Source organism: Ahaetulla prasina, chromosome 4, assembly GCF_028640845.1.
Source record: "Ahaetulla prasina isolate Xishuangbanna chromosome 4, ASM2864084v1, whole genome shotgun sequence".
Taxonomy (NCBI): domain Eukaryota; kingdom Metazoa; phylum Chordata; class Lepidosauria; order Squamata; family Colubridae; genus Ahaetulla; species Ahaetulla prasina.
This window is the reverse complement of record NC_080542.1, coordinates 17,484,718-17,502,996: the sequence shown is the minus strand read 5'-3', so window position 1 is coordinate 17,502,996 and position 18,279 is coordinate 17,484,718. Positions and strand designations below refer to the sequence as shown.

The 18,279-nt window shown below is 41.4% G+C and overlaps 2 protein-coding genes across 9 annotated transcripts in view; one reads left to right on the top strand and one right to left on the bottom strand.

Annotated features, from left to right (window-relative positions):
* LOC131197028 (solute carrier family 12 member 3-like) overlaps positions 1-18,279 on the bottom strand; it is a 70,768-nt gene that overhangs the window by 3,359 nt on the left and 49,130 nt on the right. For 5 of the 6 annotated variants that reach the window (XM_058180614.1, XM_058180611.1, XM_058180613.1 and 2 more), the window contains 12 exons: positions 18,014-18,169; positions 17,378-17,477; positions 14,111-14,222; positions 13,297-13,419; positions 11,560-11,666; positions 10,740-10,822; positions 9,470-9,523; positions 8,734-8,835; positions 6,189-6,300; positions 4,482-4,568; positions 2,526-2,661; positions 110-177 (listed from right to left, as the gene is read on the bottom strand). In XM_058180614.1, the coding sequence (XP_058036597.1) occupies positions 110-177; positions 2,526-2,661; positions 4,482-4,568; positions 6,189-6,300; positions 8,734-8,835; positions 9,470-9,523; positions 10,740-10,822; positions 11,560-11,666; positions 13,297-13,419; positions 14,111-14,222; positions 17,378-17,477; positions 18,014-18,169 (1,240 nt within the window). Of the gene's footprint in view, positions 1-109; positions 178-2,525; positions 2,662-4,481; positions 4,569-6,188; positions 6,301-8,733; positions 8,836-9,469; positions 9,524-10,739; positions 10,823-11,559; positions 11,667-13,296; positions 13,420-14,110; positions 14,223-17,377; positions 17,478-18,013; positions 18,170-18,279 lie in introns of those variants that run through there. The other variant, XR_009154864.1, reaches the window with a different exon arrangement.
* Positions 1-18,279, top strand: part of OSGEP (O-sialoglycoprotein endopeptidase) — a 52,058-nt gene that overhangs the window by 27,704 nt on the left and 6,075 nt on the right. Inside the window, exon 13 of one of the 3 annotated variants that reach the window (XR_009154866.1) lies at positions 15,678-15,967. The exons of the other annotated variants lie outside the window; for them this stretch is intronic. The gene's annotated coding sequence lies outside the window, so the exon portion shown is untranslated. Of the gene's footprint in view, positions 1-15,677; positions 15,968-18,279 lie in introns of those variants that run through there. 3 annotated transcript variants of the gene reach the window in all.

Genomic DNA, 18,279 nt, shown 5'->3' with positions numbered 1-18,279 from the left:
TAGCACAAAGTTCCTTTAGTTCCCAAAGGAAGGGCGCACTGTGGCCTCAGGTAAGAACGCTACAACCATTAGGGATGCTGGCCACTTTGAGAAAGAAGACGCAACTCACATGACAATGAGGGCTGCATTGCGGGAGTAATCTTGTAGAACCTCGTGAAGACGCATGTGCTGTTCAGACTAGACAGACGACATCAGGGAGGAGGAAAAAAAAATAAGTTTTTAGTGGGTTTTTGTTTTTTTTTGCTTCTTCCCTTTCCCATCCCTTGAACCCTCTAATCCCAGCTCCAGTGGAAGTGTTAGCTGACCTTGGCTGACCTTGGAGGGATGTGGGGGGGGGGGGAGAAGAGATTTGTAACATGTGGGTGGAAGGCCACAAGGAGATCACAGGGACATAAATTAAAAGGGGAAGAGGAAATAAGCACCCTAGGAAATCACCAAGAACTGAGGCTCACTTAAGGGATCTTTTATTTCTCTTGCTAGACTTGTTTATGCTTCTCATTGATTCTGGCAGGATAATGGGGGCTTTGGAAGGATTAGTTCGGACAGGATGGGGGAGTTGGAAGGATCATATTTCTTTGCCGTCATCTGGTCATTAGTACTCTCCCTGAGAGCTCTTGGGACTGCTTGGAGCAGTGATGAAATCTAAATTTCTTTCCTACTGGTTCTGTGGGCATGGCTTGGTGGGGGAGTCTTGGCTTGGTGGGGGAGTCTTGTGACTGGGTGGGCGTGGCTATGTGACTGGGGGATTAAAAGACAGAAACTCACTAACAATGTCCTGCTGGAGTAGGGTTGGACTAGATGACCTCCAGGTCTCTTCCAGCCCTGGATTATCCTCTGAAGCTGCGTCTAGTGCCAGGTTTGTAATCCTTCCTTCCTTCCTTCCTTCCTTCCTTCCTTCCTTTGTCTCTCTCTCTCTCAAACGAACCCCAACCCCCCATTTTTTGCCAAGCAGGCTTCAGCTTTTTTATCTTTTAAAAAATGCTTTTAAAAGTAAAAAAGAAAAAAAGGTTCTGACTATCAGGCACCTCAGCTGGGATCTCAGAGCCTTGTTTTAACCCTATAAAAGCATTTTTTTACAACCTCTTCAGGCGAAGAGGTTGTTAAAAATGCTTTTAAAAGTAAAAAAAAAAAAAAAGAGGTTCTGACGATCGTGTGGCTCAGCTGGGCATGGGGGGGTGGACAGGGATTTTTGCTACCGGTTCTCCGAACCACCTGCCGCCATTGCTACCAGATGGGCCGGTCCGGTCCGAACCGGGAGCATTTCACCCCTGCTTGGGTGGGTGGGTATTATCTGTCCCCTTGGGGTCACCTGAGTGCAAATGGAGGTGGAATTTTCTTGGAATTGTTTTAAGGGTTGCTGTTGTAGACAGGAAGTTTGCTATCCTTCCCCTTTTGTTGAGAGAGGACTGCTCAATGTCAACATAAATTACCTCTTTCTCCCCTCTTTCAAACCAAAGGGCCTCTCGATCTAAAATGTGGACTTTTTCTTCCTCAGGGGGAAAAAACCCCGAAACCAGTCCAGATGTCTTTTAAAAAAGCACCTTTGGGACAACTATGACTTGGCTAGATCAGGGGTCTCCTTCAACTCCCAGCTTTGCTGGCTGAGGAATTCTGGGAGTTGAAGTCCACAAGTCTTAAAGTTGCCAAGGTTGGAGACCCCTGATCTGGATGATTGAGAATCTCCACAGACATTTGCAGAGAAGCGAATTTATAATTAAGAAAACCCACAAAAACAGCCAGTAGTGAATTCTCCTGATTCCTTAGCTTCCCAGGGGAAGCTTAACATGATACATAAAATGCTGAACTCCACGGATATCTGCTGGATCCATCTTTATAAAAGTAAAAGTAAGTTATTAATAATGGCAGCCTCTTTTTATTCTGTCTTGCAAAACTTTTAGGTTACAAATAATAGAATAATAGAGCTTGCAGGACTTCTAGTCCTACCTTCTGCTCGAACAGGGGATCTATACAATTCCAGACAAATAGCTTTCCAATCTCTTCTTAAAACCCTTCCACAACTTCTGGAGAAAAGCATATCATCAGAATGATAAAATGACTTCCTGACTTGGAGTGTGTGTGAATATATGTGTGTGTTTGAGATCTGTTTTGTTTCAAACTGATTTTTCCTGCACAAGCCTTTTTTTTTTTAGTCTTCCCCTGGAAAAATTCTATTGAAAATATATTGGGGGGGGGGAGTCATTCAACTTTGCTATATTAGAAGAACTGTGCCCTTCTCCTGTGCTAGATGCCTTTTGCAGGTTTTATATATATCTTGGAAAATAGTTTTTTAACTTAGAAGCAACATTGAGAAAATCTGTCTTAATCAAATCAGGGCACCTTTCCAAAGTCAGTCAACAAACTGTTAGAGATCATCCATTTTCACATTCAGCAATGATACTTTTTTTTTTAAATTCAGTTGCATGATAGGTAGGATGAAAAAAAGAACCTTTTCTTCGTTTAAAAATCTTCATTGAAACATTCTCTTCACTTGTCTCTTTGACCTCAAGAAGCCCGGTCATTCTTACCTTTTTCTTGTAGATTCTCAGGTCTTCACTGGTGATTTTCCATGGCATCTCCTTCTTCATTGCTTCTATGGTTTCAGCATCTTTTTGGCCCTCGTTCAGCCGATATGGAGCTATCAGGTCCTCAAATTCTTTGCAACTGTCACGGGGAAGGAAAGACGAGAAGTTGTATGAAAAGCAAGGAAGGGAATAACAGAAAATTTGAAGGAAAGGAGCCTCCCTGTTTAGGGAACAGGGGCAATGGTGGTATTCAGCTGGTTCTATCCGGTTCGGGCAAACTGGTAGCAGCAGCTGCAGGAGGCATTCACGTCCGAGACGTCCACGTCCCGTTTTTGCGAACCGGTAACGAAAGTAAGTGAATACGACCCCTGAATGGGGTCATCAGACAACAAAGGACAATCATCACACATCCCTCAAAAAACAATGCAGATGGTCCTTGGCTTACGACCACAATTGTTCTCAAACTTTCCACTGCTAAGCAAGATGGTTGTTAAGTGGGTTTTGGCCCATATATTTATATGCCTGTGAACCGCCCTGAGTCCTTTGGGAGATAGGGCGGTATACAAATTTGAATAATAAATAAATAAATAAATAAATAAATATGAGGATTTTCCTTGCCACAGGTGTTAAATGAAACATGTAGTTGCTATGAACATGGTTGTGAAGTGAATATTGCTTTCCCCTTGATTTCGCTTGTCAGGTGGTCGCAAAAAAGTGATCACATGATCCGAGACACCGCAACCATCATAAATACATACCAGCTGCCAAGTGGCCAAATTTTGATCACGTGACCCTGAGGATGCCGCAACAGATGTAAGTGAAAAACAGTCACAAGATACTTTTTTTGAAAGGTCACCAAGTGAATGGTTTTCAGTCAAGGATTAACTGTCATGGGCTTCAAACACATGCCCGACTGTGCCCTTTTCGAAAAAAGAGATTTGTGAAGAGGTTACTATTTTTTAAACGTTTTTTTACACTTTTAGCTTTTTCTCTTTCCTTTCTTTTTCTTTTACACGTAGTCCTTGACTTACAACCATTCGTTTAGTGACTGTTCAAGGTTACAATAGCACTGAAAAAAGTAACTTACGATCGTTTTCACACAACTGCTGCTGCAGCCCTAGAGTCAGTTGACCAAGATTCAGACACATGGCAACTGGTTCACATTTATGACGGTTGCAGTGTCCTGGGGTCATGTGATACCCTTTTGAGACCTTCTGACAAAAATCATTGGGGAATCCCGATTCACTTAACAACTGTGTTACTGACTTACCAACTGCAGCGATACACTTAACAACTCGGGCAGCTGTCATAAAATGGGGCAAAACTCAATTGTCTTGCTTAGCAACAGAAATTTTGGGCTCAATTGTGATCGTAAGTTGAGGACTATCTATATTTATTTATTTATTTATTTATTTATTTATTATATTTGTATACCGCCCATCTCCCGAAGGACTCAGGGCGGTTCACAGCCAATAAAACAACAGAAAACATATAATACATATAAAACAGCAAAAAGAATAGACAATTAAATTCAGTTGATGCCTTAAAACTTTTAAATACAAATTTAAAACCCCATTTAAACCCCTGATTTAAAAACCCCAATATATAACTACGTTCAAGCTAGTCCTGCTCTTCGAAACAGCAACGTCTTCAGCTCGCGGCGGAAGGACCTGAGATCGGGGAGTTGACGACGCCCCAGAGGGAGCTCGTTCCAGAGGGTAGGGCCCCCCCCAGAGAAGGCCCTCCCCCTGGAGGTCGCCAGCCGACATTGTTTAGCTGACGGTATCCGGAGGAGGCCCTCTCTGTGAGAGCGCACTGGTCGGTGAGAGGCTAATGGTGGCAGTAGGCGTTCCCGTAAATATCCCGGCCCTAGGCCATGGAGCGTTTTAAAGGTGATAACAATATTGGCTCATCCAAGGCTCAGGAACAATAACTGAGGACAAATCGCAGGATATTTACCTGTTCTCCTCAGGTTTCCACATTATTTCAGGTAGCACCACAACCTCACTGAAGCCTAGACGGAATTTGTCCAACAGAAACCGGATCCTGTGGAGCAGAAAGAGTTAGACAAGAAAAATCTTTTAATCTCCTGGTTATATTGTTGACAGGCCAGATACTTGCTTTATATATCTATTCAAAATTAGACATTTTAATGTTCTTTGGTGTTTTAATGGTTTTTATTGTTTTAATATGAAATGGAGTGGAGTGGAGTAGAGTGGAGTAGAGGAGTAGAGCAGAGCAAAGTAGAGCAGAGTAGAACAGAATAGGACACACAAGGAATTTGTCTCTGTTGCATAAGATCTCAGTGTACATACAAAAGTGCAAACAACAATAATTCCTCTGTAGAGCTGTAGTAGCAGTTATTGGGCAGTCTCAGCTTTGTGAATTGATGTAGGAAGAACATACTTTGTTGTGCTTTCTTTGGAAGGGACTTGGAGATCATCTAGTCCAACCTCCTGCTCAGGCAGGAAACCATATACCATTTCAGACAAATGATTGTCAAATCTTTTCTTTAAAAAACTTCCAACGTTGGAGCATTCACGACTTCTGGAGGCAAGTTGTTCCCCTGATTAACTGTTCTAACTATCAGGAAATTTCTTCTTAATTCTAGGTTGCTTCTCTCCTTGATTAGTTTCCACCCATTGCTTCTTTTTCCTGCCCTCAGGTGCTTTGGAGAATAGTATGACTCTCTCTTCTTTGTGGCAACCCCTGAGATATTGGAACACTGCTATTATATCTCCCCTAGTCCTTCTGTTCATTAAACTAGACATACCCAATTCCAGCAACTGTTCTTTATATGTTTTAACCTCCAGTCCTCTAATCATCTTTGCTGCTCTTCTCTACACTCTTTCTAGAGTCTCTACCTATCTATTAGGTCTGTCTGTCTATCTAGCTAAATATATGTCTATTATTAAATATAATAATAATAATAATAATAATAATAATAATAATAATAATAATAATAATAATAATAAATATATTATAAATAAATATGTCTGTCTAGCTATCTATCTAAATATAAATTAAATATAAATATAAAATAAAATAGCACTTAGCAATAGCACTTAGACTTATAAACCGCTTCACAGTGCTTTTACAGCCCTCTCTAAGCGGCTTTCAGAGTCAGCCTATTGCCCCCAACAATCTGCGTCCCCATTTTACCGACCTTAGAAGGATGGAAGGCTGAGTCAACCTTGAGCCGGTGAGAATCAAACTGCTTGCAGTGAGCAGTCAGCAGAAGTAGCTAGCATTATTGCATTCTAATTCTGCGCCACCATGGCTTAAATGGCTCGTTAAGATTTCAATTGTAATAATACGTTTTTGAATTGTGAGCTGCCCAATGGCAGGCGGCTATAGAATTCAAATCAAATCAAATCAAATCAATCGATATCAATAAAATACAGGCTCTAGCTGGCACATCCATGATTGAAGAGGCCAGAAACAAAGAGAATAGGGCAAGCCTTTCAAAGCACTTCACCGCAGACTTTGGGGACAAACTAAAGACAAAGTGTAAATGCTATCTTTCAGGACACAGTGTCTCTCTCGCATTTATGATCTTCCTGAGCAAACTCTGGTTAGCTGCCAAAGAAACATCGGCAGCCCCTTCCTGGAACTGCTTAGCTTTGGATTTTAATCTCCCCATCATCCCTGCCCTTTCTCCCTTACTCTTCTCTGTGTTCCTCGGCATTAGAGATCTGCCCACTGATGAAGACTCGGACTTTGCACTGGCTCCAGCGTTTCCGACGAGTCAGAAGATAGGGGATGAGGAGGGTCAGCCCTGCAGAGCAAGGAGGGGGAAAATAAAGTCCAGAGACCAGCTGCACAACATGGTGGCACAACCACACTGCCAGAAATAACATCCTGTCTTGAAAGAAGAGCCCTGTTTTCTATTGGGAACACAGTGGTGGGATTCAAATAATTTAACAATCGGTTCACCCAGGGTCAGGTTGGTTGCCGTGGGAGATGTGGCCCATCCCCAACCTCCAGCTCCACCGCACATGTGGGACAAGCCTCCCGCTGACAGCCAACCTGACCCTGGGTGAACTGGTGATGGTCCCCCCATCCCCGGCTATCAAAGTGGATCCTGGGTGCTGCTCTGCAATGAAGAAATGATAAATAGGGTGGCCGACACAATGGAAGGGGGATAGGGCCTTCTTCCCTCGCGCCAGCCACTCCGTTGCCTGTTTCTCCATTGCAGCACAGCGCCCAGGATCAATTTTGATAACGGAGCAGGGATAATTTAACAACCGGTTCACTTGAACCAGTGTGAACCAGCTGAAGTCCACCACCGCTGGGATACACCTGGTTAATTAGGAAGGGGTTCTTCTAAGTGTCTTCCTGTGACCATTAATATCTTGGGGACACCTACCCCTGTTCTCTAATTTTAATTTCCTGCTTTCCCTCATCCCCCCAAGGCCATTCACACATTCCATTACATCAGGAAATAACCTTTTTACATGGATTGAGGGTTTGCCCATGAGAACCAATGATGAGATTGAAGGAAAAGATTATTTCCTAAATGTGCTATCTCACAATTGCTAAGGAACAGATAAAGCCTGGTGAACTGTAGATATATCATTCATGATAGATATCTGTATATACAATAAACATTTTATATAATGATAAAATGTTTATGCATGTATGTGTATGTGTATACATATACATACATACATACATATATATATATATATGCTTACACACACATACAGTATATGTATACATATATATTTATATACATACTTATACATATACACACACACACACAAGTAGACCTCAACTTACAAAAGTTCATTTAGTGACCATTCAAAGTTAAAATGGCACTGAAAAAAGTGATTTATGACCATTTTTCACACTTATGACCATTGCAGCATCCCTGTGGTCAGTTGATTTACATTCAAATGCCTGACAATTGATTCACATTTATGACGGTTGCAATGTCCTGGAGTTATGTGACCTTCTAATAAGCAAAGTCCATGGGGAAACCAGGTTCACTTACTAATTTAAGAACTGGAGTGATTCACTTAACAAAGGTAATGAGAAAAGTCATAAAATGGAGCAAAGCTCACTTAACAAATTTCTCACTTAGCAATTTTGGGCTCAATTGGGGTCGTACGTTGAGGACTACCTGTATATACATACACATTTATATATATGTGGGAGTATACATTTATATATAATTACAAAATATATCTGTGTGCAAAGCTAGACACACAGAGATATAAATGCAACATCCCCATGGTCACATGATCAAAATTTTGATGCTTTGCCACTGGTTCATATTTATGACGATTGCAGGGATCATGTAATCAGCTTTTGAGGCATTCTAATAAGCAAAGTCAATGGGGAAACCAGATTCACTTAACAACTGCAGTGATTCACTTAACAACTGTGGCAAGCAAAGTTGTTAAATGGGGCAAAATTCACTTAAACAAATGTCTCGCTTAGTAACGTAAATTTTAGGCTCAATTGTGGTCATAAATCAGGGATTACCTGTATTCATTCATCTAGAGAAGATCTATCTGAGATAATTGGTTTAACACCAACTTGATTACACATTATCAGTTACGAAATTACATATAGCTAAATATTTCATACGTTATACATCTATCGCTGTTAATAATTTTTGTAATAAGAGGACAATGAATGAACCATAAAGAACCATGAAAAAAACCAGGGGTGAAATCCAGCAGGTTCTGACAGGTTCTGGAGAACCTGTAGCAGAAATTTTGAATAGTTCAGAGAACTGGCAAATACCACCGCTGGCTGGCCCCCGGGTGGGGTGGGAATAGAGATTTTGCAGTATTCTTCCCCTGGAGTGGGGTGAGAACAGAGATTTTGCAATATCCTTTCCCTGGAGTGGGGAGGGAATGGGGATTTTGCAGTATCCTTCCCCTGCCACACCCACCAAGCCACACCACGCCTACCAAGCCATATTCACAGAACCGGTAGTTAAAAAATTTGGATTTCACCACTGAAAAAAACCCTCTCTTTATGGCTTTCCCATCTGTATCTGAACTTTGCCCTATTTGTAGAAGCGCACACTTGCTATAAATGTGTCCTTCCAGTTTTGAAAGGACAAAAAAAAAAAGGTTGCAGTTTTATTGTAGTATCATGGTACCGACTGTATTTCCAGGCTATTGGATGGGGATTCTTTGGCCATAAACAATAGGAATAAAAACAAGAATTATTATTTCCAGGGAAATTCGCGTACCACCATCATCAAACAACCAATAGATATCAATATTTTTCTTCTTCTGCTTGCTCTGGAACACAGTCTCCAAGCTGGCATCGACACCAACTTTAAACACGCCACCTGTAGTGAAACATAAACATAAAGAGATGTTCCACGTAACTCACAGTCTCCCACTTTCTAGCCGGGTGCCTTAACCAATAGACCAGGGGCATCAAACTCACGGTGTCACGTCATCACATGACATATCATGACCTTTGCTAAACCATGTGGGTGGATATGGCCAGTGCGTGGCACATCCTGCCTACGGGCCGCGAATTTGACACCCCTGGACTACACCAAACTGGCTTTATGAACAGCTATGGAATATCCTTCATCCAACTCTCTCCAAACGCCAAAGTTTTCCCAGCATTAAGTGATACCTGGAGCTTAGCATTAAAGCACCAGGCTTGAAACTAGGAGATGGTGAGTTCTAATCTTGTCTTAGGCGTGAAGGACAGCTGGGTGACTTCAGGCCAGTCACACGTAGCTCACAATATCAAACAATACATCTGTTAGTCAATTCTTGTTGGAATCAGAGCATCTTTGACTGATTTCCCCCAAAAAGCAGACTCTGCACTTGCGGGAAAACATTAGGAAGATAAAAAATTCAAGCTTCCAGTCCTCTTTTCTTTTCTTTTTTTTTGATGTGAGTTTTGAACGGTCTGAAAATAGACCAATCCTAACAGGACACATTTCTTATTTTAGGCCAACTTACGTTTCTGCTTTTCCTTCCCCAATGCAGCTTCTGTATCTTCAAAACCCAGGTTCACTATCCCAGGAAACAGGGAAAAAACCATTAATCAAGCTGTGTTTATTTATTTATTAGGTTTTTATACTGCCTTTATTACTTTATAATCCTCCTTCCTTCTTCTATTATTGATTTATTTAGAAATAAATCAACCAATAAGCTATATATATCCTGCCTTCCACCTAATTCAGTAATATAAATAGCAAAGAGAAATTAAAATATAAACAGCAGCATTAAACACTGTTCCAAAATGTTACAGGCAGTCCTCTACTTACAACAGTTCATTTAGTGACTGTTCAACCTTACAACTGACTTATGACCGCTTTTCACACTTACAAACACTGCAGCATCTCTAGAGTCACGTGATCAAAATCAAAATGCTTGGCAACAGACTCATATTTATGATGGTTGCCCAGGGTCATATGGCTAGATAAGCTAATTCAAGTATTGTAAGACTTACATTAAGACAATCATGGAAGTCTGAAAGTACAAATCTCCCACTATCTAGTTTATATCCTGAAATACCAGGGTTTCATTCTTGCTCCACCTACTATACAACTGTGGGCTATGCTCTCTTATCTTTAATGAAAAGAAGGACTAGGGGAGACATGATAGCAGTGTTCCAATATCTCAGGCGTTGCCACAAAGAAGAGGGCGTCAAACTATTCTCCAAAGCATCCGAGCACAAGACAAGAAACTATGGATGGAAGCTAATCAAGAAGAGAAGCAACCTTGAAAAGGAGATATTTCCTGACAAAACTATTAATCACTAGAACAACTTGCCTCCAGGAATTGTGAATGCTCCAACATTGGAAGTTTTTAAGAAGAGATTGGGCAGCCATTTGTCTGAAATGATATAAGGTTACCTGCCTAAGCAGGGGGTTGGACTTGAAGACCTCTAAGGTCAATTCCAACTCTGTGATTCTATTCTATTTTGCGACCTTCTGGCGAACAAAGTCAATGGAGAAACCAGATTCACTTAACAACCAGGTTACTAACTTAACGACTGCAGTGATTCACTTAACAACTGTGGCAAAAAAGGGTCATAAAATGGAGCAACATTAACTTAACAAATGTCTGGCTTAGAAACGTAAATTTTGGGCTCAGTTGTAGTAGTAATTCGAGTATCACCTGTAGTTATTCTTTTTTCAAGGAAATCTCCACAGGAGCCTGTTCTGTTTTCCAGAACTAAAGCAAGTTCGTTGTTTCCAAGTGCATTTTTGGGGGATTCACTCACCTTGGGCCTTCATCACCCGTGACATGTCCAACCCATCTCTCATCCGAAGCAGGCAGACCGCAGTACCGAGGTCAAAGGAGTCACTGCAAAGGAATGGAGGTGGATGAGAAAATTTGAATAATTATCAACCAGTTTTCATACATTGTCCTTATGTAGCAGAATAAGCTAAGAGAAGTCTACTTATTATTCGTTATTTTTCATTTGCTAAGTTATATCCAACTCCTTGTGGCCTCATGGGCCACAGCATGCCAGGCTACCCTGGCTTTCACTGTCCCAAATATGTATTTTATCCCTCTTTTATTAACTCAAGGTCACAAACTTATTCAACACACTTTCCTCCTCCAATTTTCCCCACAACAAGGACAACCTTGTGAGGTAGGTTGGGCTGATAGAGAAGAACTGGGTTTTCATGGCTAAGGCAGGACTTGAACTCACAATCTCCTGCTTTCTAGCCTGCTGCCTTAACCTCTACACCAAATTGGCTTTACGAACAGCTGTGGAATATCCTTCATCCAATTCTTTCCAAATTCCAAAGTTTTCTTGACATTAAGTGACATCTGGCTTATCAAACTCAAAAAAACAATATATTTATGGCTTTCACAGATTTTCCTCTGGAACCGATTTAAACCCGGTCAGTTTTACATACTAAAAGAATATATAAAGTTTAAAGGGTAAAAGTTCTACAATGTCTATATCTTAGGAGATATCCAAACCCATTCTTTCATAAACCCACTGCACCTCTATCCATCCCCTGTTTTCTTAATTCCTAACCCCATCTCTTTTTAATTTACTCTTCTTGGGAACATGATGATGTCCTTACTGTATTATGCCCACAAAATTCTCCAGGTTTAGGGGAGAGTCGGTCTGCCAATCATTTTTATAGCCGAGAACTATGGTGTTGGGTTTTAGACGTCCTAGACCTGAGACCTGCAAGGAGAAAGTTTGGTGAGTTTGTTTTTTTATCAAAGGGAAAAGATACTATCCACATTTATATACTGTGCTAAACATTGTTTATTTTAACCACAGTCTGTTGAACAATTATGGTGGCCTGGTTTATATACATTGACCATAAACTAATACCTAGAAATCATCATGGTTAGGCTCATCCAGCATAATCAGCCAGGATAGTGTCAAAATTACAGTCTAAGGGTATGTGTGTCTTGTAATGTTTTAAATACTAGAGATCACTATTTCAAAAATATTTTAATAACCATGTCTGTCTGCCTATCAGTCCATCTGTCTGTCCAACCATCCATTAATCCATCCATCAACCCATTCACCCATCTATCCATCCATCCGGGCTTAGAATTTAGAGCCAGAAATGTTGCTTTCAACTTGTTCTTAATGTCAAAGCATTCAGTGATAAGGCTATATAAATATAATAAATAAATCAATTAAGTGTAAAGATTATTTAGAGAATTACAGGCAACCCTCACAACCATTCATTTAGTGATTGTTTGAAGTTGCAACAGCGCTGAAAAAAGTGACTTATGGCCAATTTTCATACTTATGACCCTTGCAGCATGCCTATGACTTGCAGCATCTCTGCGGTCATACAATCAAAATTCATCAAAAATTCATATTTATGATGGTTGCAATGTCCTGTGATTGCTTTTTATTATTATATGATTGTTTTTAATCACTTTAATGTGTTTGGAGTCAGGCGTGTTATAGAAATTATAAAGGGTATTCCCACTTTAACGTTGGTTCTCTAAGCTAATATAACCCCTTTCCAAAGACACATAGAAGACTTTGTCTTCATCATCTTGGCTAACAGAATGGGATCTCCAGGTCACCAATGGAGATTTCCAAGCAGTCTTAAAGCGGCTGATACAGAATACCAATATTACCAAGTAGCTTAGAATCTATGCTATCCTCTTTGGGGTCCTTGGTGGTCTCCGAGCTGGGTGGTTTTCTTGCAGACATTTCATTACCAAACTAGGTAACATCGTCAGTGCATTGGTAATGAAACGTCTACAAGAAAACCATCCAACTCAGAGAGCACCAAGAACCCCAGTAGCTCAACTCTGAGCTACAAATATTCTCTCACATTGCTATCGTCTTTGTTTGGCTAAACCCAGGGGTGAAATCCAGCAGGTTCTGACAGGTTCTGGAGAACCGGTAGTGGAAATTTTGAGCAGTTCAAAGAACCGGTAGCGGAAATTTTGAGTAGTTAGGAGAACCGGCAAATACCTCCTCTGGCTGGCCCCAGAGTGGGGTAGGAATGGAGATTTTGCAATCTCCTCCCCCCAGAAGTGGGGAGGGAATGGGGATTTTGCAGTATCCTTGCCCTACCACGCCCACCAAGCCATGCCCATCAAGCCACACCATGCCCACAGAACCAGAAGTAAAAAAAATTGGATTTCACCACTGGCCAAATTTATCATCTTTGAATGAGTAAGCACCCTGGGACCAAAACTGAAGAGTCATTCTTTCAGCTTCAACCCATCTCTATGTCAGCATCCCTAATTTTTGCTCTTTTCTCCGGCAATGAATGCAAAGACATCACACGAGGCCTTCACTCCCAAAATGTCAGTCGATTTTGCAAATGTGATACCTGCATAAGGCTTCTAGCTCCTGAACGTAAATCTCCAAGGGTGATGAAGTTGTAGAACGCTTGGATTTTCCGCTTGCCGAGCCACTGGAGCTGCTCATCATAATCCTCAATACAGGAGGAATCCTGCAGGTGATGGGAAAAAACAGAAGTGTTTGGGGCTTAAAAGGGGCAGTAGGCCTCCCCCAACCCCTTTATTCTTGCCCCACGGAGTGGAATGGGATAACTCGCTGCAGCCAACTCGCCATGGCCAAATTGCCACAGGAAAATTCTATGTGGGATAACTCAATGTTACTCGCCACTATTTCTTCAATATTACCGTATTTTTCCCGACTATATGACACACTGGAGTATAAGACACACCAAGATTTCAAAGAGAAAAACAAGGGGAAAAAAAATAGTTTTGCCCTCCCTGGCTCCCAGGAGCGCTCTGGAGGCCTCCCTCTGCACATCCCACTTTTGCAAAAATGGGCCTGTTTTTGGAGAAAATGGAGAAAATGGGCCATGCGGGGCGGGGTTTTGGGAGGCCAAAAATGGCTGTATTCAGTGTATGAGAGCCACCAACTTTTCCACCCTCTTTTAGGAGTGCATCTTATACTCCAAAAAGTATGGTATTTCCACTTTTGTGAAAATGGACAAAATGAAAATAATGTAGTAGAAGTGGTAGATAACATTTATTATCGCTCTGAGTTACCTCACGTGAAATGGTCCTGTGGCAAGTTGTCCTACAACGAGTTGGCCTCGGCAAGATGGCCGCAATGAATTGTCCTAGACCTCCCCCCAAAAAATAGCTGGTCCCCCAACAAGGTGCACTAACCTCGGTCACGTTTCCACATATCATGAGGCTGATGTTTTTAGTGAATGCACCAACAAAATCCACCAGGGCTGGTCGGAAGTTGGGAGGACCTGAGAGGACCAAACACTGAGGCCTGCAGATGGGAAAGGTAGCAACCGCAAGATGGTTAGTAAATGTGTATCACACCACAAAATGGGTTCTCCAGTTCCCTAGAACAGGGGTCTGCAAACTTGGCTCTTTTAAGACTTGTGGACTTCAACTCCCAGAAGTTGAAGTCCACAAGTCTTAAAAGAGCCAAGTTTGCAGACCCCTGCCCTAGAAGATCTGCAATTGCCTGAAAAGCTGAATTGTACATCCAGTTATGAGGCTACTTCCATATCCCCATAGAAGTTTTACTTTACACTTTACGGTACATATATGTTTACTTCTCTTCCATCATGTTCTCATCAATGATAATATAACCTGGGCAACAGGGATGGACAAGCTCCCTTTAACTCAGTCTAGCTGCAGATGTGCTACATGTCCTTGGTGCAGGCGCATTAGGGAATATAATTCAGTTAGGCAGCTAATATGGAGGGAGCAACTGGCATAGCTTGGATATTCCTCAAAACACTATAGAGGTAGTCCTCGGCTTATGACCACAGTGGAACCCAACATTTCTGTCACCAAGTGAGACATTTGTTAAGTGAGTTTTGCTCCATTTTACGACTTTTCTTGCCACAGTGGTTCCTGTAAGTCAGAGGTGTCAAACTCAAGGCCTGGGGCCCAGATTCGGTGCTTAGATCTGGCCCGCGGAGCCACACTGGAAACAATCAGCCTGTCACTGTCAGTGAAAACAGAGCTCCCCACTAGCTGGCAGAGGGCAGCAGGAGGCCACACAGCTGAAAATGGAGCTTGGGCCAGTTTCCACTGGCAGAGCGCTCAGGCCACCACAGGTGCCCCCGACAGGAGTGTCCAGCTGGCCATGCCCACCCTGGCCTCCAAGGTCAAATACAACCCTGATGTGGCCCTCATGAAATCGAGTTTGACACTCCTGCTGTTAGTGAATTACCACTTGTTACTTCATTTAACAGGGTTGTTAAATGAATTGGGCTTCCTTATTGACTTTGTTTGCAAAAGGTGATTATATGACCCCAGGACCTGCAGCTGTCATAAAAACGAGTCATTTGCGACTTCCGGTGGCGCCACCTCTTCGCTGAGCTCCTAATTAAGGGGCTCCGTACTGAACATCGTAAAGCCAAGAAAAGCCGGCTTTAATCTCTTTCCCTGGATGAAAGGGAAAAGATAAGAGCAGCAGGGAAGTGTTGGTAGACCTCCCCAGGGGCTTTGTTTTTAATTAAGCAGAGCCCTGAAGGGTCGACGGTCCCATAAATATTCCTGCCATGCTCCGACTTCAGTGCGTGCCTGCAAAAGCAGGAAAAGAAGAAAGTGTCCATCTCTGCTAATTGTCTTATCTTTATGGATCTCTTTAAGCAGACGGAATGAGTGCGAGCGAACAATTACTGGATTGCAAGTATTTTTGATTTCCTGACTTCTACCTTTTAAAAAAGAGAAACTTTTTTTTCTTTGTTTTAATTGACTCTTAAAGATGGCGCCTGAAAGGGAGTGAAAGTGACGAATGGAATTTCATACAGCCTGTGTAACTACAATACGCAAGAAAGATACTTAAAGGAATGGAAAAAATGGACTGACTATATTCAACGTAGATATCAGATTAAGAGTTATCAGACTGTTTTTGAATGATTATGATGTATTATTCTTGATTGTTTTTGGTGGAAGTTAGGAATTGATGATTGTAGGGGTATAATTAAGTTGGGATGAAAATTTTTTAGCATATGTTTGTTTTATTTTTAACTATACCTTGTGCCCGTTCCGGGAAGTCGGGGAGGGGTTGTGAAGGAGGGAGAGGAGGGGAAAGGGGAAAAATTTGTAAAACTTTTTGAATAAAAAAAACAAAAAAAAACGAGTCATTTGCCAAACATCTGAGTTTTGATCACGTGGGGATGCTGCTACGGTTGTATGCGTGAAAAAGTGTCATAATTCTTTTTTTTTTTCTAGCGCCATTGAGCTCTGAGCTGCGGGCATAATATAGAATTAGAAAAGTGGGGCAAATTGTGAGATAGAAATTATAAATTAACAATGGCAGTAGCCTATAAAGGCCTATAAAGCCTGTACACCGCCCTGAGTCCTTCGGGAGAAGGGCGGTATAAAAATTCAATAAAGAAAGAAAGAAAGAAAGAAAGAAAATTTGTATAAAATGTTTCATAGATGGCATTTGGCGCCAGTGAGATTGGCCAAAATGTTCCCAAATTTACCATCTAATTGTTGGAAATGTGGGTACAAGCTAGGCACATACTATCATATGTGATGAATGTGCCCTAAGATAAAAAATTTTTGGCAAAAAATTAAAAATTGGCTAGAGGGAATTACCCAACTAAAAATGGAATTTAAACTGGAACTCTATTTATTAGGAATAATTAACCCTAAAATAGACAAATCTTTGCAAAACCTAATACTTTATATATTAACAGCAGCAAGGATCACTGTCGCATATGGATGGAAACAAAACAAAGTTCCAGGAGAGGATATAATAATAATAATAATAATAATATAATAATAATAATATAATAATAATAATAATAATCCCAAAAATCTTACAGTGTGCAGAAATGGACAAGATGACACTAGAAATTAAGGAAAGGGAACAGTCGGAATACTGCAAAGTGTGGAATAAATTATATGATTGGTTAGAAAAAAGAAATCAAAATAATAAATTGGAATGTTAACCTAATTAAGTTAAAATTAGGAAGTGTATACCACTGAATTGCGTTAACCGGATAAGGACGGATTGGTAAATAGATACCAATGTAAATATAAGCATGTAGAGGATCGATTGAATAAGAACAGAGAATATATATTTATGTCGATACGGCAAGTTGTAAAATAATATATGATGTAATGTTATGTCTGTTATGTGTTTTTTAATGTGTTTTTGTTTTTCGTTGTATTTTTCTTTACTTTGTTTTTAAAAGTTAAAAGTTGAATAAAAATTATTTTTTAAAAAAATAAAAACTGCCATAACACTTTTTTTTTTCAGTGCCATTGAGCTCTGAGCTGAGGAAGCTTCTTGGATGAGAAGCGACACGTTTTTCAAAAACAAACCAAAAAGCCCAGTTGCCTCTTGAAAAAAAGCACCTAACCACAATTCAAAGCACCTTTGCAACGTTACTCCCTTTGTGAGGTTTACTCTAGAAAAGGAGGACATTTCTCTTCCACTTGGCCACTCACCGGAAATTCTTGACATGGTCTTCCACATTGGTCAGGTTCATGGCATTCGAGAGAGCCATGTTGTAGGTCCCAGCTTGGACTGAGGAGCCCCAGTTCACCTCTGTGAAGAACAAGGAGGGATAGAGGATTGCGAAGAGAAAAATGAGATATTCTGTCAGACATTTTCACATAATTCTATGCACCCTGCCCCCACGCATGCGCGTGTGACCCCCCCCAGCTCCCCCGCTCCTGGCACGTGATGGCATGGTAGGTTTTTGCTGTCGCCAGCCTCCAGAGCCTTTCTAGGAGTCTGGGGAGGGCAAAAATGGTCTTCTCCACCCCCAGCCTTGTAGGCCCTCCAGAGGCTGAAAACAACCTGTTTCTCTCCTGGTGGGCCCAGAAGGCCCGAAAACCATCTGAGTTGAGCTGAGCTCGCATGCCCACCGATATGGCTATACATGCCACCTGTGGCACTCATGCCAAAGGTTCGCCATCACGGTTCTAGAGTCTCCACATCTTTTTTTACATCGTGGCGCCCAAAACAAATCTTGGCATCAGGTTGTGTATGGTAGGCATTACAGTTCTCCAACTCTGGAGAACATCATGTGGGAGTGGGCGATACATACTTTAGGAACTTCAATTTCAAGGTGTCCTCACCTGGTTTCTTGTAGGTGACGTAGGCCAAGCTCACAATGATGACCCCAACGACAATGAGGGCTGCCCACCAAGTCAGCAGGAACATGATGACCACAGAGATGATGGATCCAAAGAGCGCGGTCCATTTGCTGAAGTAGCGAAAGGAAGGCCTCCAGCCTAGATGGAGATGGGAATGTCATTTATCCATCTCCAGAGCCCTCCCACCAGTTTAATCTAAAGTTTTAGTCATGCAAAAAATTTAATGTTTTTAATGTTGGCCATGCAAG